Raw genomic sequence first — 23,653 nt, 5'->3', positions numbered from 1 at the left:
CCCCAGGCAACACAACTCAACTAAACACTTTTCCTGAAATATATTCCATTAGATTCCATTGTTCTCAAACAACTCTTTTAACTCAACTTTTCCAAATATAAAAATCTTTCATGTTTTCCTATTGCCTCCACTTTTGGGTCAAGTAAAATTTAACAACCTTCCCTTCTTTACTTATGAAATCTTTGTAAGTTGTAAAAGTTCCTTGTCAGTTCTAAACTCCCCTTTGAAATGCAACAGCTGAAAAGTCAAGTAAGTCCCTGCTTACCTTATTTATGCAAATTTGACCCAACCTATTTACTTGTAAATCCAAACTCACCATCCTCTCGCTGCAAATGCATGACATTAATTCCTTCACCTTAGTTCCCACAGACAAGCTATCTTTGCTGACCTTCCCCCAGTTTAGCTAACCATGGACACACACACGTGGCCTTCGTTACAGAATACCACCATATTCTCAAAATATTTAAAAAATGACATCCATCTTCGCAGTATGAATTCAGGAATTCATCCCTGTGTTATCTTGATGCATGTTATAGTAAGCAGCATGCATAGAGTTTTACGATTTTGGGTCTTTATAGAATCAGAGAATCTGTCTAACTGATGTACTGATCCTCCTCTTTCCTAGTATCATTTTAATATTTTCTTTCAAGCATTTAATCCCTTTAACAATTGTATCTGGTTTGCATCAATGGCCATTTATTTGGGTGTGTAGTGGGCAGGGGGAGGGTGTTGGGGGAGTTCTTCTAAGCTCTCCCCATTTTTGCTGGAACTAAATTTTTGTCTCGTTATAGCTTATTCAGTGTTGTATCTTTCCATCTTCAACTTAGACTTTGCTGCCCTGTAAAAATAATTGGCTCTGTTTGGAAAACTGAATCCAAATCTACATTTATTCAGGGCATGGTATCTTTGGTAAAGGTGGAGAGCCAAATCAACCTGAGTTGCATGTCTTAAGAAAGGGTGAATTTTTAAATTATGATCTAATTGGGTGCACAAAGGTAAATTGATGAACCAAAAGTCATGTATTACACAGTGATGTTTTTGGAAGGAAAGATGTTTTGTTTGAATTTTTAAAATTCATCTTGGGAGGGAATGCAAAGCAGCTATACACATTTTCTTTTTATTCTTTCATGGGTTGTGGGCATCACTGGCAAGGCCTGTATTTGTTGCCCATCTCCAATCGCCCTCGTGGCTTACTAGGCCATTTCTGAGGGCCATTAGGGGTCAACCATATTGCCGTGTGTCTGGAGTCACATATAGGTCAGACCAGGTAAGGATGGCAGATTTCCTTTCCTAAAGGACATTAGTGAACCAGATGGGTTTTTACACCAATTGATGATAGTTTCATGGTCACCACTACTGAGACTGGCTTTCAATTCCAGATTTTTGTTTTACTAATTGAATTTAAATTCCACCAGCTGCCGTGGGGGGATTTGAACCTGTGCCCCCAGAGCATTAGGCTGGGCCTCTGAATCACTAGTCTAGTGACAATACCACTACACCACCATCTCCCTTGTTACGTATGAAACATTTCATCATTTTTAAATCTCATTTTTATTTTAAAACTTTTATCACATGTTCAGGCAATCTTAATATGACATTTATTGTATTTTCTGAATATGCAAATCAAATAACACCAAATACATTCATGCTGGTATAGGAGCTTGCAAAGATCTATTAAGAAAAGTTAATACAGAAAAATAATGTATTTATTTGATGATCCCTTGTAGGTCACGGAGTCAAAGACTAAGAAAGTCGTTCGTAAAGGAAGTACCTCGTCTACCTCTTCATCGTCCTCGAGTTCGATGGTGGATCCTTTGAGCAGCATGCTGGATGGCAGTGATCCTCTCTCACAGTTTGCTGCATCAGTGGATCCTCTGACACCTGCAGCCATGACAGCAGGAAAAAGCAACATCAGTATGGTACTGTTAAAAGTTAAAGTGGTGCCATTATATCTTTAATTTTAGATCATCTAGGTAAAATTACCACTCAAATTACAGATGTATAGATGGTCTTGAGGTTTTTTTAAATTTTACTGTTTACTTTTAAAATAAGCTTGGAATATTTTTTTTTCTTTTGTTAGCTCCCCTTTGGAATTTTGGGCTGGGACTACAATTGAGTAATAAATTCGTGGCTTCCATTTAGTTGCTAGCAATACTGGAATGTTGAAGTGTTGTGTTGGATGGGATTGCTGCTGTTCTTTCCTGTCTTGTTGACTGGCTCTTCATTTTTGGCTCTCTACCTCACAAATGTTATTGGCCAGCAGATGGTTAGCAAGACACCAATCAACATTGAATGTTAGCTAGAACAGTGATGCAACTTTCAGTGTTCATTCAGTTGGACAATTTGCCATGATCCATATCTGTGTGAGCTGAAAATGGATTTCTGAATGAAACCTGTCAATGGAATTGGCAACAAATCCCAATGTGCATCTCCTACCTGATTTTACAATCATCAAACTTCCAGTTGACAGCTGAAAAGAATGATATAGCAAAATTTCATGTTTAACACTTTTACTGTAACAAGCAGACTAACAGCACCATGACTAAACACTATCATTGTAGGCAACCTGTACTTTAAATTACATAACAGAACATTCCCCCTTTTAACACAACTGGAAAACCCACTTCACAGGTATATTTTACACTGTCCCCTAAGTATCTATTCAATTCTGCCGGTACCCAGATCAAAGTGATTCTTAGTTTCCGTGGGTTTACTTTCATTCCTTTCCCAGCCTGGTACCTTGTTACCCCAGAACTGTCTTTCATGGTGAGGGTTTTTCCTTAAGGTTCTCCTTCTAGCAGAAACTGAGTGAATCTCCCAGCCTCATTTCAAGTCTTTAGGAATTGGGTCCTTTCAACCTGAGTGCAAGCTCCCACCTGCATTTAGTCATGTTGAACCATAGAGATTTTCAGTCTCTAGCCTCTTTCTTGGATCCTGGTACACTGCTTTTGTCAGTGGGCTTTCAGGGGTATCTTAAAAACACTTGACCTCTCAAAGCCCATCACCATGGCAATGTGAATCACACACTGATTAGCTATCATTGAGACCCCAACTCTCTTTTTTTACCTTAGGAATAAATGGATAGTTTAAAGCATAACTGTTTACAACCCAACATTCTCAATACCTTCCTGGGACTTTGGAGACTAGCAGTCCAACTACTGTAAATGCAGATGCTGGTGCCATTGGCCCCAGGTGTGAACACCTATCACCTTCTTTCCAGCAAAAACACTCAGGCCTCCCTTTAATCTTTAACAGCCAAGTCACCCAGGCGCGTTGTTAGGTAGATGTAAGAACAGGTCACATGATCCTACCCATTTTATCCTAAGTTAAAGACAGCCCCAAAACTTCATAATTTTATGAAACCTGAGAATAGATTTTAAGTGTTATACTATCAAGCAAACTCAAGAAGGCATATTCCAAGAGCTGCTAGGGCTGGACAATGAATGTAGCTTTCCCATTGTTGCCAATTACAACAACTTGCATTTATATAGCGGTTTCAACTTGGAAAAACATCTCTGGGCACACAGCAAGTTTAAAAAAAGCTAGAGATATAGTGTTGCATTTTGGGATTTTTGTTCCCATTTTGTTGTGAGTATAGTACATATTAGTGTTACTTTTGAGTTCAGAGGTAAATTGATATATTTACTTTTCATTCTGTAATTTAATGAGAGCTTGATTTTCAAACTTTTGGGGGGTATGTAGAATTCAAGAAGGCTCAACCATGTAGCTTAAGATAAATTAAAGAAATCATGTCTGTGATAAACTTTGGAATAATTTACAACTAACCTGAGCTTTCTTTTAGCATGACTTGTAATCCAGTGTTAGGTGAAGGTTTCTACGTGAAATGGGAAAATTGCAACTATCTCTTCCTTCCTTTAATTCTAAAGGGGGTGCAGGTGTAGAGGGACCTTGGTGTATATGTGCATAAGTCACTGAAGGTGGCAGGACAGTTTGAGAGAGCAGTTAATAAAGCATACAGATTTTAATAATAAGGGTGTAGAGTACATGAGTAAGGAGGTTATGTAAAACTTGTATAAAACACTGATTCAGCCTTAGCTGGAGTATTGCATCCAGTTCTGGGCATCACATTTCAGGAAAGATGTGAAGGAATTACCGAGGGGAGTGCAGAAAAGTTTCACAAGAATGATTCCAGGAATGAGGAAGATAGATTGGAGAGTTGGGGTTGTTTTCCTTGGAGAAAAGAAAGCTGAGAGGAGATTTGAGGTATTCGAAATCCTGAGGGGCCTAGACAGAGTAGATAGGGAGAAACTATTCCCACTCGTGAAAGGATAGAGAATGAGAGGGCACAGATTTGAAATAATTGGAAAAAGAAGCAAAAGCGACATGAGGGAAAGAAAATGTTCATGCAGCAGATGGTTAGGACCTGGAATGCTCCGCCTGAGAGTGTGGTGGAGGCAGGCTCAACTGAAGGATTCAAAAGGGATTAGATTGTTATCTGAAAAGGAAGAATGTGCAGAATTACAGGGAGAAGGGGGGAGAATGGCACTAGATGAATTGCATATTTGGAGAGCTGGTGCAGACACGATGGGCTGAATAGTCACCTTCTGTGCTGTAACAATCTGATTCTGTGATGTGTGCTCTTCCCAAAGGCAGGCCCTTGGCTCTTTGTCTGCTGATGATTCATCCTGAGCTGTTTTCCTTGCCAGTTTTTGTCAGGGGTGGTTTGCCATTGCCTTGTACACTCAGTGGCAGGGCGATGTGCCAGGTCCCATGTTCCCCTCAGTCAGAATGGGAAACAAACCCATGTTGTAGGCACCGATTTGGACCACATGCTAACCATATACCCAACTGAGCTAACTGGCTTCCTTTGCAGCTCTTCCATTGAAATTGAAATTAAAGCATACTTCCATCAAGGCTCAAACCTATTCAGGACAAGATTATGTTGTACAGACATTGTAAATAGCACAGCTTGTTAATAACTTGCTTTGACACTCATCACTTGTATTATATTACACAGGATCCTGGTAAAAAGCAGCGTGACAGAGAAGAGGATACAGCAGTAGGGGATGACTTCGAACCATGGTCTGGAAAACGCAGCTATATACTATCACGATACACAACCACAGAGAAGCTTTCCATCGTAAGTAATGTTTGGACAATCTTCTATATGACGTAATAGCATTTAAACATTTGGCTGTGTTCTATTAGTCTGCCTCAAAGTCTGAGGGATTGCAGTTAAATAACAGTGAAACAAGTCACACAATTGCCTTTAGCGAGGCTGTTTTTAAACAAACTTGATAATATTGTCTATAGTAGGGAATGGGAGGGGGAGGATCCAGTGGTCGTGGCCCATTTAGGTACTAACATCATAGGCAGGATGAGGAAGGAGGCTTTGCATAGTCAGTGGGACGAGCTAGGCACCAAATTAAGAAGCAGAACCTCCAAAGGTGGTAATTTCTGGATTATTACCAAAGCCATGTGCAAATTGGCATGGGAAAAATAAAGTTAACATAAGAAAAATAAGGTTAGAGAAATGACTGAATGGCTTAAGGACTGGTGTGGGAGAAGTGGCTTCTGATTTATGGGGCACTGGCACCAGTATTGGGGAAAGTGGGATCTGTACCTTTGGGCCGATCTACACTTGAAGCCTGCTGGAGCTGGTGTCATTGTGAGCTGCCTATTTAGGGAAGTAGAGAGGGTTTAAACCGAATAGTGGGGATCAAGGGATCAAATTTGGGAAGATGTGGCAAACCAAAGAATAGAGACAAGGCAAGAAAGACGGATATTAATATGAGAAATGATAAACAGACTGTGACAGGAAAGGGAAGAGAGTACAAATCTAAGAGTAAATCAGCAGCTAAGGCTAGGTGCTGCAAAAATAATAAAAGAACAAAACTAAAGACTCTGTATCTAAACGCACGTAGCCTTCAGAACAAAACAGATGAACTGATAACGCAAATAGAAATAAATAAGTACGATCTGATAAACATTACAGAGACATGGCTGCAGGATGATATAAATTGGGATCTGAATATTGAAGGGTCTGTGACTTTTAGGAAGAACAGGAAGTTAGGAGAAGCTAGAGGGGTAGCTCTGTTAATTAATGATGGTATTAGCACATTAGAGAGGAATGACCTAAGTTTAGGAAAGCAGGATGTAGAAGTGGGTTGAGATGAGGAATGATAAAGGCAAGATGTCACTTGTGGGAGTGGTGTACAGGCCCCTAATTGTAACTACACAGTAGGACAGAGTAAAAAAGAAGAGACAATGGGAGCTTGTCAGAAAGATACAGCAATAATCATGGGGGATTTTAATCTACATATAGACTGGAAACATCAGATGGACAAAAGTATTGTAGATGAGAAGTTCATAGAATGTTTTCAGGATAGTTTCTTAGACAGCATATTCTGGAGCCAACCAGAGAGCAGGCTGTACTAGACCTGGTATTGAGCAACGAAATAGGATTAATTGATAACCTCCTAGTGGAGGCATCCCTAGGTCACAGCAATTGATCAGTAAGTTTGCGGATGACACGAAAATTGATAGGGTGGTAAATAGTGAGGAGGATAGCCTTAGATTACAGGAGGATATAGACAGGCTAATCAGTGGCAAATGGAATTTAATGCAGATAACTGTGAGGTGATGCACTTGGGCAGGACAAACAAGGCACAGGAATACATGATGAATGTTAGGACCCTGAGAAGTACCGAGGATCAGAGGGACCTTGGTGTGCATGCCCACTGGTCCCTTAAGGTAGTGGGACAGGTAGCTAAGGTGGTTAAGAAGGCATATAGGATACTTGCCTTTATTAGCCGAGACATAGAATATAAGAGCAGGGAGGTTATGCTGGAACTGTATAAAATGCTGGTTAGGCCACAGCTAGAGTATTGTGTGCAGTTCTGGAATCCGCATTATAGGAAGGATGTGATTGCACTAGAGAGAGTGCAGAGGAGATTTACTAGGATGTTGCCTGGGCTGGAGAGTTTTAGTTATGAGGAGAGATTGGGCAGGCTGGGGTTATTTTGAGGAGATTGAGGGGGGACATGATTGAGATGTATAAAATTATGAGGGGCATAGATAGGGTAGACAGGAAGGAACTTTTCCCCTTGGTGAAGGGATCAATAACCAGGGGCATAGATTTAAGGTAAGGGGCAGCAGGTTCAGAGGGGATGTGAGGAAGAATGTTTTCACCCAGAGGGTGGTGGGAATCTGGAACTCACTGCCTGAAAGGGTGGTAGAGGCAGAAATCCTCATAACATTTAAGAAGTATTTGGATGTGCACTTGCGATGCCACAGCATACAAGGCTATGGGCCTAGTGCTGGAAAATGGGATTAGAATAGTTAAGTACTTATTTGACCAGCGCAGACTTGATGGGCTGAAGGGCCTTTTTTTGTGCTGTGGACCTCCGACTTTATGTCCTGTCCCACCAGTAGGATAGACCCAGAGAGGTGGTGGCACAGTGATATACAGTCAGGAGGATGTTGCCCTGGGAGTCCTCAACATTGACTCCGGATCCCATGAAGACTTATGGCATTAGGTCAAACCTGGGCAAGGAAACCTGCTGCTGATTACCACGTAGCACCCTCCCTGACCTGATGAATCAGTGCCTCCTCCATGTTGAACACCACTTGGAGGAAGCACTGAGGGTGGCAAAGGTCACAGAATGTACTCTGAATGGGGGACTTCAATGCCCATCACCAAGAGTGGCTCGGTAGCACCACCACTGACCGAGCTGGCTGAGTCCTAAAGGACATAGCTGCTAGACTGGGTTTGCGGCAGGTGGTGAGGGAACCAATAAGAGGGAAAAACATACTTCACCTCATCCTCACCAACCTGCCTGCTGCAGATGCAGCTGTCCATGACAGTATCGGTAGGAGTGACCACCGCACAGTAATTGTGGAGATGAAATCCTGACTTCACATTGAGGATACCCTCCATCGTGTTGTGTGGTACTACCACCGTGCTAAATGGGATAGATTTCTAACAGATCTAGCAACTCAAGACTGGGCATCCATGAGGCCCTGTGAGCCATCAGCAGCAGCAGAATTGTACTCGAACTGGTGGGACAGGACATAAAGTCGGAGGTCCACAGCACAAAAAAAGGCCCTTCAGCCCATCAAGTCTGCGCTGGTCAAATAAGTACTTAACTATTCTAATCTGTAACCTCATGGCCCAGCATATCCCCCACTCTACCATTACCATCAAGCCAGGGGATCAACCCTGGTTCAATGAAGAGTTCAGGAGGGCATGCCAGGAGCAGCACCAGGCATACCTAAAAATGAGGTGCCAACCTGGTGAAGCTATAACACAGGATTACTTGTGTGCCAAACAGCATAAGCAGCAAGTGATAGAGAGAGCTAAGCGTTCCCACAACCAACAGATCAGATCTAAGCTCTGCAGTCCTGCCACATCCAGTCGTGAATGGTGGTGGACAATTAAACAACTCGCTGGAGGAAGAGACTCTACAAATATCCCCATCCTCAATGATGGAGGAGCCCTGCACATCAGTGCAAAAGATAAGGCTGAAGCATTTGCTACAATCTTCAGCCAGAAGTGCCGAGTGGATGATCCACCTCGGCCTCCTGCAGAGGTCCCCAGCATCACAGATGCCAGTCTTCAGCCAATTCAATTCACTCCACGTAATACCAAGAAATGGCTGAAGGCACTGGATGCTGCAAAGGCTATGGGCCTTGGCAATATTCCAGCAATAGTACTGAAGACTTGTGTTCCAGAACTTGCCATGCCCCTAGCCAAGCTGTTCCAGTACAGCTACAACACTGGCATCTACCCGGCAATGTGGATAATTGCCCAGGTATGTCCTGTACACAAAAATCCAACCCAACCAATTACCGCCCCATCTGTCTACTCGCAATCATTAGTAAAGTAATGGAAGGGGTCATCAACAGTGTGATCAAACATCACTTGCTTAGCAATAACCTGCTCACTGATGCCCAGTTTGGGTTCTGCCATGGCCACTCAGCTCCTGAACTCATTAAAGCCTTGGTTCAAACATGAACAAAAGAGCTGAACTCTCGAAGTGAGGTGAGAGCTACATTCGACTGAGTGTGGCATCAATGAGCCCTAGCAAAACGGTAGTCAGTGGGAATCAAGGAAAACTCTCTGCTGGTTGGAGTCATACCTAGCACAAAGGAAGATGGTTGTGATTGTTGGAGGTCGACTCAGCTCCAGGACATCACTGCAGGAGTTCCTCAGGGTAGTGTCCTTGGCCCAGTTATCTTCAGCTGCTTCATCGATGACCTTCCTTCCATCATAAGGTCAGAAGTGGGGATGCTCGCTGATGATTGCACAATGTTCAGCACCATTCACGACTCCTCAGATACTGAAGCAGTCCATGTCCAAATGCAGCGAGACCTGGACAATATCCAGGCTTGGGCTGACAAGTGGCAAGTAACATTCACGCCACACAAGTGTCAGGCAATGACCATCTGTAACAAGAAAGAATTCAATTGTCCCTTGATGTTCAATGGCATTACTATCACTGAATCCCTCACCATCAACATCCTGGGGGTTACCATTGACCTGAAACTGAACTAGACTAGCCATGTAAACACTGTGGCTACAAGAGCAGGTTAGAGGCTAGGTACCTTGTAATGAATAACTCCCCTTCTGACTCCCCAAAGCCTGTCCACCATCTACAAGGCACAAGTCAGGAGTGCAGTGGAACACTCCCCACTTGCCTGGATGAGTGCAGCTCCCACAACACTCAAGAAGCTCGACACCATCCAGGACAAAGCAGCCTGCTTGATTGGCACCACATCCACAAACATTCACTCCCTCCACCACCTTCTCAAGGGAAACTAAGACATGGCAATAAATACTGACTAACCAGCGAAGCCCAGATCCCGTGAATGAATAAAAAAATAAATGACTGGGTGAAGGAACGGTGTAAAGGAACAGTTGCTAAATTTGCTAGCAACACAAAGATAGATGGGCAAGTAAATTGTGAAGATGACATAAGGAAGCTACAAAGTGACAGAGATAGGTTAGGTGAGTGGGCAAAGGTCTGGCAAATGGGGTATAATGTGGGCAAATGTGAAATTGTCCATTTTGGCAGGAAGAATAAAAAAGAAGCTTATTACCTAAATGGTGTGAGACCGCAGAGCTCTGATATTCAGAGATCTGGGCGTCCTAGTGCATGAATCACAAAAGGCTAGTATGTAGGTACAGCAAGTAATTAGGAAAGCTAATAGAATTTTATCATTTATTGTGAGGGAATTTGATTATAATAATAGGGAGGTTATGCTTCAGTACTGGTCTCCTTATTTAAAGAAAGATGTAAATGTGTAAGAAGCAGTTCACAAGGTTTATTAAGCTAATACCAGGAATGGGTGGGTTGTCTTATGAGGAAAGGCTGGACAGGTTAGGCTTGTATCCACTGGAATTTCGAAGAGGCGACTTGATTTGAAACCTCTAAGATCCTGAAGGGTCTTGACAGGGTGGATGTGGAGAGGATGTTTCCTCTTGTGGAAGAATCTAGAACTAGGGGTCGCTGCTTAAAAATAAGGGGCCCTTCATTGAAGACCGAGATGAGGAAAAATTTTTCCGAGGGTCCTGTGTCTTTGGAACTCTTTTCCTCAAAATGCAGTGGACACATAGTTTCTGAATATTTTTGAGGCAGAATTAGGTAGATTCTTGATTAATAAGGGGGTGAAAGGTTATTGGGGGTAGGCAGGAATGTGGGGTTGAGGTTACAATCAGATCAGTTCGTATGTACGTTCGTATATCAGCGTTTTCTAAAAATTTAATCAGATAACTATACTTTCAAAGTGCCCCAGATCCTCTGTGTTCTGAGACGTGTACCTCGATGGAGTAACCATAGTTTTCAAGTTTTATGATCTGATAGTTAAATGTATTGTAATCCAGATGTACACACAAAACACTAATGGGTCACGCAAGTTGAGAAACAGGGATAGAAATGCTATATTTTACTGTAACTTTAGTACTGGTACTTTCATAATGTATTGAAGTCTTGCACGTTTTTATAAATATCATATTTAATTGTGAATTTATTGAGCCTATTTGTGCTGTGCTCCTCATTGAGTCACAACATTTCTATTATGTCACTTGTACCGTATAGTAATCTGGTTCTGAGTTGTGTAGTTTGTATGTGCAGTAAATTGTTCTACTAAATTAAGATGGGCAACATTTGGAGATGAAAGTAATCAATTGTACAATATTTATAGATATTCATTGTTTCTACAAAATGTGCTAGCTGTAAAATATTTGAATTCAGACTGTACTCAATTCTTGCAGTCTTTTGAATAAGTTTTGTTTTGTATAGTAGAATAGCATTCTGCCATATATTTTGGGACAAATTCTGATTTTTCTTTTACCTGTTTTTTTGATTTACAGAATTTGTTTATGGGATCTGAGAAAGGTAATTGGAAAGAATAAGTTTGCTTCACTCTTGAGATGTACAATTTTTCAACCTTCAGTCAAAAATTTCGCAATTCAGCAGGTGTGGGAGAACCAGGAAGTAATACTAGAGAGAAATATCAAAGTGCACAGAATACTGGGTGAGATAGATAGCACCAGAGTAGGAAAAGCATGGGTTCAGCATTAGAGGGAAAATAATAAAGCCTAAATTAGAGTTACTGTGCATGTATGTGATTGTGCAAAGTGTGATGAATAAGATTGCAGGAGCAGATAGTCATGTGGAAATATGATGTTGTTGTGACTAATGGAGACCTGGCTCAGAGAATAGCGCAACTAGATGTTAAATATTCCTGGATATAAATTGATCAGGAAAGATAGGAAAGGGGGAGGGGTAGAAGTATTGATTTAAGGAGAACACTGCAGTCCTAGAGAAAGATGATGCCTCAAAGGGGTCAAGGACGGAACCTACTTAGCTAAACCCAAGAAACAAGAAGGGTGAAATTACATTGCTCATCCAAAGGCCCCCAAGTAGTGGAAACAAATTTGCAAGGAAATTACAAACAAGTCCAAAAATTGTAGAGTAGTTATCTCTCTATGTTTAGAGGACCATAATTATCCAAATACAGACTGTGATTGTACTAGTTTAATGAGCAGAGAAAGGCAAGAATTCACTGTGTTCAGGAAGATTTTCTACAGCAGTCTGTGTCCAGTCCAACGAGAAAGGAGGCACTGCTAAACATGGTTCTCGGGAATGAGCTGGGCCAAGTAGATTAAGCGTCAGCATAATATGAGAGTGCTACCTGTGTGATTAGGGACAGTTGGTCCGCTTCAATCTCTCTGGGGCGCGGAGCCTTTTAAAGAGTCAACTACGTTGCTGTAGGCCAGACCAGGTAAGAATGGTAGATTTCTTTTCCTAAAGAACATTGGTGAACAGATTTTTTTTTGGCAATTGGCAGTGGTTTCATGGTCATCATTAGACTTTTAATTCCAGACATTTATCATCTGCCGTGGTGGGCTTCAAACCCGGGTCCCCTGGATTACCAGCCCAGTGACCTTATGCCACCACCTCCCCTTAGTCTTATAGGTTTTTACAAAACTAGATTAAACATTTATTAATAGAAGAAATTACTTTAAATACATACATGGATCAACAAATTACTCCTATGATAATTTCTAAATCCCCTAATCAAGCTAACTCCCAGTTACACTTCCATTAACACAATAGTAAGATACACAGATTTTAAGAGACCCAGGCAAAGAAACATGATACCCTGAACAGGTTGACTTCCAGGTGAGTTTTCTTAACTTCAGTCCTTTGAAGACAGCAGCAGCTTTAGCCATAGATGCTGAAGGCTTTTTCACACACTTCTAAGACCTTAAAAATGCCCTCCCTTACACACAGCCCTTGTCCCTTCTTTATATATATTTTTGTCTTTGAATACAAATAACCATTGTTTCACTATTTCTTTGGACTTTATCCTCCGATAATAAAAACTTCCCTTGGCACGAAGTTTTACCAGTAATCTTTGGGAGAAGTAAACACACTGCTTCTAAACTCCACCTAGCTAGGTGACACATTACACCCCTCCTTTGAAAACAATCCAGTTTGTTTTATTTCAAAATGCAAATGTTCCCATGACACCTATGTTTCTAAACTTCCCCATATTTTTCTAATTAACATTTCAAACGTAACCTCTCTTCTTAGATCAAAGCACACAGACCAGGCGCCCCTAATTCAATTAAATCTCAGACACACAGACACATATAGACACATCCCACTATTGTTCTAGTGGGTAATTCCAATAAGATGATTTTCCTCATGTTGCCATTGCTAAAATCTGTGCCCTCTGGCTCTTAATCCTTCCATCAATGAGAACAATTTCTCCCAGTTCACTCTGTCCAGACCCCCCATGATTTTGAATACCCCTTCCAAATATTCTCTCAACCTTCTCTTCAAGGAAAACATATCAAATTTACCAATCTACCTACATAACTGAAGTTCCTGGAATTATTTTCATTAATCTTTCCTCCAATGCCTTCACATTCTTCTTATAGCATGTTGCCCAGAAATGGACATAATACTCCAGCTGAGACTGAATTAGTGTCTTCTACAAGTGCAGCATAATCACCTTGCTTTTATATTCTAGGCGCCTATTAATAAAGCCTAGGATACAGTTCATTAACTGCTCTCCCAACCTGTCCTGCTACCTTCAATGATTTATGCACATATACACCCAGGTCCCTCTGCTCCTGCACACCCTTTAGAATGTACTGACTACTGGAGGCAGGTTCAGTTGAGGCATTCAAGGGGGAATTGTATTGCTACTTGAAAAGGAAGAACGTGCAGGGCTATGGGGAGAAAGTGGGCAAGTGGCACTAGGTGAATTGCTCATTTGGACGGGCTGAATGATCACCTTCAGTGGTATAACCATTCTATGATTCTATGATTTGGATTTGTAAATTAATTCTTGGTCATATTTTACCATAGGTAAAGCCACAAGTCCTGGATCTGCTGTTTCTGAAAAAGTGAGGACTCGTTTAGAAGAGTTAGATGATCTGGAGGAGGTAAATAAAAATTTTCACATTAAGAATTGGTTCCCAGTGAGATAAAGAAAGAAGAATGCATTAGGCTTCTCGGTTTTTCTCCAACAATTGGTAAATACCAGCAATAATAATTGTGCAGAACAAATAATGATTGACGAAAGGAAGTTGGCTTAAACGTCCTGGCTGCAGGTTGCATATTTCAAAACCGTTGCAACTTTTTAAAAAACATTTAAATATATTTAACCTTATTATCCAAGGATTTTCTTGGATTACTGCTGATTGTGTGATATCTGAGGGAGCTAATGGGGCAAGAGGCAGGCTATAGTTAAATATACTGCAGGTGGAGCGTCTCAACACCAGCAACCCCAGGACCAAGTCCATGCCAGAGTTCGGATCTTGCCAGTTTTTGGAAAAAGGTCCCAAGGCATCTTACAGTATCTGTTAGACTAATTAGATAAAAGCTGACAGCAATCGAGTTTAAGCCTAAGGCAGCTACACAAGCTGGGTACTGATTTGGTAAGGTCACAACTTTAAAAACTGTGTTCACTTCGGGGCACAGGGGCACTAGAGAAGCAATCGAGATGGTAGTTGTGCGGAGAAGTGCAACTTCCCGAACTTTTCCGAGCTGGGTCAGATGGGGTCGAGGGTCACTCTGGCCACTCAGTGTGGGAAACGACAGGTTTGCAAAGGGGATAACTACTTGATGTGCTGCCACGTCACTTGAGCAACTCCCTGAACAAGCCAGTAAGTTTTTTTTGTTCATTTAACAGCACTTAAAATTTCATGTGGCCTGCTTACAAATTGTCTGGTTTTGGAAAACAGCTGGTTTTTAGATAGCCAGATTTGAGGTACTGTACCTGTATTTAAAATAAGTAGAATGATCACAGTATTGAGGAACCTGCCATTTTGTACCATAGAAAGGCTGTTAAATTAGAAATATTTACATAACCTATTTAAAATGAGCAAATGAAGCCAACTATGTTTTAGCAATGAAAAATGTTACCTAATTTTAAGTACTTGAGTTTTCTTCTTCATACATGCTCTGCCTGAAGGCAGGCTCTTGGCTCAGTGTGTTCTCCATGTCTCTCTATATGCCAGTCTTTTCATTCTCCAATAACTTCCTTCAATTTTCAAGCCATCTAGCCTTAATATTCGCTTCCTTTCTCTTCCTCTTTTTCCTTGAAATCTTTTCCATTCATTATAGGTAATGTTTGGCAGTATTTTATAGTCAGCATTTAAGTTCATTTTCTTATCCCTGTTTGTCCCAGTGATCATTGAAGTATCTGCATTTAGATGAAGTACTGTAGAATTTTTTTTTTGACCTGCTTAACTCTGGAATTCTTCCCTCTGAGAATGGGTATGATTGTATAGCCTTTATGGAAACGTCACTACAAGGAGATCAAAGCTGGGAACTAAATATTCAGCAGTGTGTGACTTTTTGAAAGGACAGATGGGAAGGAAAGGGTGATGGGGTAGCCGTGTTAGTACGAGATGGAATAAGAATGATAGCAAGAAATGATCTTGGATCAGAAGATATAGAGTCCATATGGGTGGAGATAAGAAATAACAAGGGGAAGAAGACACTGATGAGAGTAATCTATAGGCCCCCTGACAATAGCTTTATTGTAGGACAGAGAATAAATCCGGAGATAATGAGAGTATGTGTTAAAGGCAGTACATTAATCATGGGAGACTTTAATCTTCATGTAGAATGGGAAAATCAAATTGGCAAGAGGAGGACATGAGCAATAATTCATTGTGTATTCAGGACAATTTCTTAGAACAATATGTTGTCAGACTATTTTGGATCTAGTAATGAGGAAGGTTTAATAAATGATCCCAGAGTAAAGGAGACACTAGGAAAAAGTGACCATAATATGGTAGAATTTAGCTTTCAGTTTGAGAGTGAGAAACTTGGGTCGGAAACAACTGTGCTAAACTTAAATAAGGGAAATTACAATGGAATGAGGGCTGAGTTGGCTGGAGTGGACTGGGAAAGGAGTTTAGCAGAAAAGACGGTTGATGAACAATAGCATTTAATGACATTTAAGAAAATAGTTCATGAGTCACAACAAAGATATACCCCAGTGAGGAAGAAGGATTCTAGGAAGGGGATAAAACAACCATGGCTAACCAAGGAAGTTAAGGATAGTATGAAATTGAAAGAAAAAGCATACAATGTGGCAAAGATTAGTGGTAAGCCAGAGGATTGGGAAAGCTTTAAAAGCCAACAAAGGATGACCAAAAAATAATAGAGGGAGAAAATAAACTGAGGGTAAACTAGCAAGTAATATAAAAATGGACAGTAAGGGCATCTTCAAATATATAAAAAGAAGAGAGAGGCCAAAGTGAACATAGGCCCCTTAGAGATTGAGGCTGGGGAAATAATAATAGGGAACCAGGAAATGGCAGAGGAGTTGAATAGATACTTTGCCTCAGTCTTCATGGTAGAAGATACTAATAGTATTCCAAAAATACTAAATAATCAAGGGGCAAAAGGGAGGGAGGAAATAAATACAATAACTATCACTAGACGAAAATGTACTAGGGAAACTAATGGGGCTAAAGGCCGATTAGTCCCCTGTACCTGATGGTTGCATCCTAGGATATTAAAGGAAGTAACTGCAGAGATAGTGGATGCCTTGGTAGTAATCTTTCAAGAATCCTCAGATTCTGGAAAAGCCCCAGAGGATTGAGAACAGCTAATGTAACACCCTTATTCAAAAAGAGAGGGAGACAAAAAGCTTATATAGGCCAGTTAGCTTAACATCTATCATTGGGAAAATGTTAGAGTCTATTATAAAGGATGTAATCGCAGAGCATTTAGAAATACATAATTTAATCAAGCAGAGTCAGCATGGCTTCGTGAAGGGGCAATCATGCCTAACAAACTTATTAGAATTCTTTGATGAGGTAACAAGCAGGATAGATAAAGGGGAACCAGTAGATGTAATATATTTGGATTTCCAAATGGCGCTCAATAAGGTACCACACATAAGGCTACTAAATAAGATAAGAGCCCATGGTATTGGGGGTAGTATGGGGATAAAGTACTGGCTAACTAATAGATGATAGAGAGTTGGGAAACAGGGGGGCATTTTCAGGATGGCAACCTGTAACTAGTGGAGTGCCACAGGGATCAGTGCTGGGGCCACAATTATTTACAATATAAATGACTTAGATGAGGGAAGTGAATGTACTATCGCCAAGTTTGCGAATGACACAAAAATAGGTGGGAAGGTAAGTGGTGAGGGTGACACAAGGAGTCTACAGAGAGATATAGACAGGCTAAGTGAGTGGGCAAAAACTTGGCAGATGGAATATAATGTGAGAAAATGTGAGGTTCTGCACTTTGGCAGGAAGAATAGAAGAGCTGAATATTATTTAAGTGGAGAAAGACTGCAGAAGGCTGCAGCACAGAGGGATTTGGGAGTCCTCGTGCATGAATCCCAAAAAGCTAGCATACAAGTTCAACAGGTAATAGGGAAGGCAAATGGAATGTTGGCCTTTATTTCAAAGGGAGTGGAGTATAAAAATAGGGTAGTCTTGCTAAAACTATAGGAGGCACTAGTTAGACCGCACCTGGAATACTGTGAACAATTTTGGCCTAAGGAAAGATATACTGACATTGGAGGCAGTCCAGAGAAGGTTCCCTAGGTTGATCCTGGGTATGGAGTGATTCTCTGAGGAGAGGTTGAGTAGTTTGGGCCTGTACTCATTGGAGTTTAGAAGAATGCGAGGTGACCTTATTGAAACATATAAGATTCCTAGGGGGCTTGACAGGGTACTTGCTGAGAGGGTGTTTCCCCCTGTTGGAGACTCTCGGACCAGACGGCATAACCTCAAAGTAAGGGAGCGCCCATTTAAAACAGATGAGGAGGAATTTCTTCTGTGGGTAGTCAGTCTGTGGGATTCTTTACCGCAGAGGGCTGGAGAGGCTGGGTGGTTAAATATATTCAAGACTGAGATAGACAATTTTTTAACCAGTAAGGGAATCAAGGGTTATGGGGGAAAGGCAGGAAAATGGAGTTGAGGATTATCAGATCAACCATGATCTCATTGAATGGTGAAGCTGACTCGGTGGGCCGAATGGCCCACTTCAGCTCCTATGTCTTATGATCTTATAATTGTTTTATGCATAGGAACATAGAAGCAGGAGTAGACCATTTGGCCCATTGAGCCTGCTCTGCTATTCATCTAATTCAACACCATACCGTCTATCCACTTTGTGCTGCTTTGCTAGCTTAAAACATTCTTAGTTCACTTTTTCCAATATAAAGTAGTTTCTGCAGTAACGTGCAACTTTGAGACACTTGGAAATATTAAGTGCCAATTTTTGGTATATAATTTCTCTGCTCGTGTCCAGCATGCAATCCAATTAATAGTTGTGAAGGCAAAATACTGCAGATGCTGGAGATCGGAAATAAAACAGAAAATGCTAGAAAAACTCAGCAAGCATCTGTGGAGAGAGAAACAATGTTAACGTTTTGAGTCCATATGACTTTAGAGCTGAAGAAGAGCTCTGAAAAAGAGTCACCTGGACTTGAAACGTTAACTCTTTCTCTCTCCACAGTTGCTGTCAGACCTGCTGAGTTTTTCCAGTATTTTCTGTAAATAGTTGTGGAGATTTGTTTATTATCCGGCAGATTAGCTTTCAATATTGGGAAATGATTTTGTTAATTGCTTTTTTAATACTTTAGTGATCCTTGTAAATTATCTGCTGATAGACCAATGAAAGTTAATGATTCACAATTATCAATTGTTCTGATGCCTGCTCTTCTCTTGCATTTCAGTAGAGAGCAGCATTGGCATGACAATTGCAAAATAATATAAACTTCAATAGCGATATCCTAATATTTACCCCAAAGTATCCATTTTAAATATTGAAAATTATAATTTGTGCTGCGTTAGATTATGCCAATTATTTTTGAGAACAAGAATTGATAAAATCCAATACTTTTGCTACAATTCCACATTATTTTATCATTGTTTTTAACGGGATTGTCTCGAATTTTGTGGTGAAACTATAACGGTGAGGCTGTTGGTGCTCGCCATTGTAAAATATAAATCAGTTTCTGATAACTGCGGGTGTGGAGTTAAACACAGAAGATGATCAGTCTTTCATAATATTTCTTGCCTGTCTACATTGTTGCGTGTCTCAGTTTATTTAAAAGTTTGAAGTCTGTTTTACTCCACACTAATTACTTTTTACTTGTATAATTTGATTGTTTACCAATAAGGAGGAAGAATTTGAGAGAATGTCACTTTTTTTTTCCAATTCGCTTTCCACAAAATACACGCTGTGATCTTGTTCCAGCAAAAATGAGATGTATAGGTGTCAATGCAACTTCCTCATTTAGCCTGAATACAGCCTGGAAGTCATACTACAACATGACATGAGTTATTTTAAAAATTTGATTTGCAAATAAACTTGACTTCAACAGTATGGAGCCTGAGTGACCTTACTTGGAAGACAGATAAACAGTTAGATCCTATTGAGCATAATGAGAGATTTTTTTTTATGAGGGACTCTGGCGAGTGAGAGGTACACAAAAACTACTGTGAGAAGGAGCCCTTTTTTAAATAAAGAGGGGGCGAACCCTTGGTGGTCAAGAAGAGGGGAAAAAAAATGAAGGGGGATAGCATCTGTGGCTCTTTCAGGGACATTCGGAACAATTGATGTTTGGGCTTATATATTTTCTGAGTCACCTAAGCAATGCCATGGGAGATCTACTAATTCTTACTAACTTGGTTATTTTAATTTGTTAATATGCTGTTAATTTGTCAGCCTAAGTAAATTCTCTCTCTTTATGTTTAATGACCTACTAATATAACCCGTGGAATATATTGAAATTTAATTGCTGAGAACATTTTTTAAGGAAGTTGTTAATTGCTTAGGGATAAAACCCACCTAGCTTTCCACTACAGAAGAACCTCAGCCTATTTCCCAATTGCTTTTTGAAAAAAATTATTGCAAGGAATGTTTGATAACGAGGCAGCCATAGGATTCAATCGTGCCGCTAGACATTGAATTCTTATCTTTATTCACTCTGTATATGTCTTGCTTCTTTTTGGCATTCCCCTGATGACATGTCTGAATTTAGGTTACTGAATGAGGAATTGTAGGTGCCGTTCTGGCACAGCGCATTGTGCTAAACTGTGCATGTGTTGGCCTAGTTTCTATTGTTTGTAGGAAAGTGTAATTTTCAAATGCTTTAGACAGCAGTTTGTCACTGTCTGAAAGTAGGCTTACTAATCATAACTTGACAAAATCAAAGGCAATTACAAATTGTAAATAAGATTCTGATCCAATTGTATTTCCTGGCTTGAAAGACTAAATTTACCCAGCTGAAATGTTGCTTATTAGGAAAAACTCAGCAGGTCTGACAGCATCTGCGGAGAGGAACACAGTTAACGTTTTGAGTCGGTATGACTCTTCAGAAGAACAGTTCTGTTGAAGAGTCATACGGACTCGAAACGTTAACCGAGTTCCTCTCTGCAGATGCTGTCAGACCTGCTGAGCTTTTCCAGCTATTTTTGTTTTTGTTTTGGATTTCCAGCATCCACAGTTTTTTGCTTTTATCTGTTGCTTAACTGGGTTAGCTCAATTGGCTAGATGGCTCGAGTGTGGTGCGGAGTGACTCCAGTGGTGCGGGTTCAATCACTGTACTGGCTGTGGTAGCTCATGGAGGGCTGCCTCCTTGCATTGACCCATGTTTGATGCAGAGTGATGCCACTCAAACTGTATAACCGCTTGTCTCTCTAACAGTGAGATGCCTATAGTTCCTTATGGACTATGACTAATTACCTAATTGTGTCAAACCAATTTTAGCAGGCAGTGAACAGTTGTGCAGTAGTGCCACAAAGGATAGATTAAAATGTTCTCAAAATACAGCAACTTAGTTCCACTTTTAAAATTTGCAGATTGAATAAATATAGGCCTAAATATAAAATGGAATGGGATATAATGGAAAAACCCACAGGTAATTGCAATATTCCTGTGCAGTGAATGTTTGTATATTAAAGCAGCTTTCTGGTATTTTCCTGGCTATACAATTTTCAGATGGAAATCAGTGTTTAAAAACTAAGGTGGCTTCCTTGGGAGTAACTTAGCCTGAAAAAGTGCAATTTATGTTGATAGATATTTTGAGCGCAACTTTATAATTACTGCTATTTTTATATTGGTTTAGTTTGTATCAATACCTTGATAATTTGGCATTAGTTATTTTTTTCCCATTTATTGTTTTTTTCATTCATTCCTGTGATGCGGGTGTCATTGGCCTGGCCAGCATTTATTACCCATCTCTAGTTACCCTTGTTCAGAGGTCATTTTTAAGAGTCAACCACATTGCTGTGGGTCTGGAGTCACATGTAAACCTGACCAGGTAAGGACAGCAGATTTCCTTCACTAAAGGGCGTGAGTGAACCAGATGGGTTTTTACAACAATCGGCAGTGGTTTCACGGTCACCATCAGACCTTTAATTCCAGATTTTTATTGAATTCACATTCCTCCATCTGCCGTGGCAGGATTTGAACCTGGGCCCCCAGAACCCAGGTCTCCTAGTTTGCAGATTTATTATTGTAAATAGAATTGCTTTCTTCTTGACAATTTCTATGTTTCATGGAAGCAGTATACAATTTGAAATTATTCCTACTGCAGTGGTATACATTTGACCCATAGTTTGCTAATGGTGGCAGCAATGCTGCTTGTAGTTTGTTTTTAGCTTGTTCTTCTGAGAATGAAATTTTATTCTCATTCTTAATTAATATTCTTCTTCCTTACACCAGGGGTCTCAAAAAGAGCTGTTAAACTTAACTCAGCAGGATTATATAAACAGGATTGAAGAATTGAATCAGTCGCTGAAGGACGCATGGGCCTCGGATCAAAAAGTGAAGGCACTGAAAATAGTTATTCAGGTCAGCTTTAAACCACAAATGAAATTTGGCATTTTTCAGCTCCATCTACTCAAATCGAACATATTCTTTTTGTTCTGGTTATTGGGAGCTGCTGCTCCATTTCCTATTTGGTCACTAGGTATTGCATCATACAGTTTTGGTTTCTGTTATATAACCTGATTTTCATGAAAATCGCAAAGTAAAGCAAATGCATATAAATATCCAAAAGCATTCCTCTCGTTGTTCCTCCACATGAGGAACAGGGTGGACAGAGCATTGGGAAAGGCAAACAGCAATCGTAAAGATCAGGAGCTTGAAGAACCCTGCATACTAGTCTTGTTTTACTAGATGGCATAGTTCCAGTGCAACATATCACTGATCTCAATACTTGTAATCGAGAATGATAGAATGATACAACACAGAATAAGGTCATTTGGCCCATCCTGCTCATACAAGTTCGTTGGTAGAGCTATCCAGTTAATCCCAGTCCCCTGCTTTTTTTCCCGTAGCCCTATAATTTTTTTGTCCCATGTATTTATCTGGTTCCCTTTTGACAGTTAGTATTGAATCTGCTTCTACCATCCTTTTCGGCAGTGCATTCCAGCTCTCAACAACTGTGTTTAAAAATAAATAGTTTCCAGATGTCATCTCTAGTTCTCTTGCTAATCATCTAAATTCAAGACCTCTGGTTTCCAGTGGAGACAGACAAAGTATCAATACTTTACAACACCTTTTTCAAAGCTCCTCTTAATATTCGCTGCTCTTTAAGACTGAGGAAGCTGGAGTTGTCGTCCTCAATTTCAGGTACCATTCCAACAAATCATAGCTATCCTAAACCTGTTACCCAAATACTCCCTCACTGAAACATGCTCCAGTAGTCTGATTTCATTCCCTTGCAATATATCCAGTTGGAAAGACATTATGTACAAGGGAAATTTTTTGATCATTTCATAGATCCCTCCCATTCTTTGCCCTTCATACTGTTACCATCCTAATCTAGATTGGGATAATTCAAGTTACCCATTAACACCCTTCTTTAGTTCTTGTATGTTTCTGTAATTTGCCTTCAAGCTTGTTTCTCTATCCCCATTTCACTACTTAATGGCCTATATATATACACACCCAGTAACATAAAACTTCCTCTATTCTTCCTCGACCCTAGCCAAACAGATTTTGTCACTGACCTCTCAATGCTTTATTTCTATCCAGTGGTATTTTTAATTTATTTGATCAATACACCACCTTCTCTTCCTTTCTTAAGTCCACTATCTTTCCTGAATACCTTGTTGTATTACTTATTTACGTGCAATATGTTACGTGTAATTATGCAAACTCATCTTGCATTACCTCAATCTGTCTCCTGTCTGATCCCTGTAATTTCTGAGTTATTTTTTACTCTAGTGCTGTTTGTGTATCCCAATAACCTCTGTAGACCTTGCTTCTCCACTCTAATGTTTCACCCTGGTGCCCATCCCACTGCCATATTAATTTAATTTTTCCCCCTCAGTACAGGTAACCTTCCTGTAAGGTCATTGGTCCCAGTTCAGTTGAGGTGCAACCTGTTAATCTTGAACCTATCACTCCTGTCCCAGGACTGGTCCCAATGCCCCAGGAATCTGAAGATACCTCTCCTATTGTCTTTAAAATGAGATGTTAAACTGAGGCCCTGTCTGCCCCTCCAGGTGGATATAAAAGATCTCATGGCACTGTTTCAAAGCAGAGCAGGGGAGATAGCTCAGCGTCCTGGCCAATGTTTATCCCTCAGCCAACATCACAAAACCCAAATCTGGTTATTATTATAGTGCTGTTTGTGGGAGCCTGCTGTGCGCAAATTGATTACATTTGGTAGCTAG

At 40.4% G+C, this 23,653-nt stretch overlaps 1 protein-coding gene across 5 annotated transcripts in view; it reads left to right on the top strand.

The window, feature by feature from the left end:
* The window catches only part of vps35l (VPS35 endosomal protein sorting factor like), a 172,689-nt gene that overhangs the window by 27,756 nt on the left and 121,280 nt on the right, over positions 1-23,653 (top strand). For all 5 annotated transcript variants that reach the window (XR_005945298.1, XM_041206353.1, XM_041206352.1 and 2 more), the window contains exons 3-7: positions 1,728-1,919; positions 4,979-5,101; positions 11,336-11,360; positions 13,848-13,924; positions 21,693-21,821. Coding sequence is in view for 4 of the 5 variants with exons in the window: in XM_041206353.1 (XP_041062287.1) it covers positions 1,728-1,919; positions 4,979-5,101; positions 11,336-11,360; positions 13,848-13,924; positions 21,693-21,821 (546 nt within the window). In the remaining variant the exon portion in view is untranslated. The remainder of the gene's footprint in view (positions 1-1,727; positions 1,920-4,978; positions 5,102-11,335; positions 11,361-13,847; positions 13,925-21,692; positions 21,822-23,653) is intronic.

This window comes from Carcharodon carcharias, chromosome 15 (genome assembly GCF_017639515.1).
Source record: "Carcharodon carcharias isolate sCarCar2 chromosome 15, sCarCar2.pri, whole genome shotgun sequence".
Classification (NCBI taxonomy): Eukaryota; Metazoa; Chordata; class Chondrichthyes; order Lamniformes; family Lamnidae; genus Carcharodon; species Carcharodon carcharias.
Note: the sequence above shows the minus strand (reverse complement) of the source record. Positions and strands in the feature narration are given on the sequence as shown.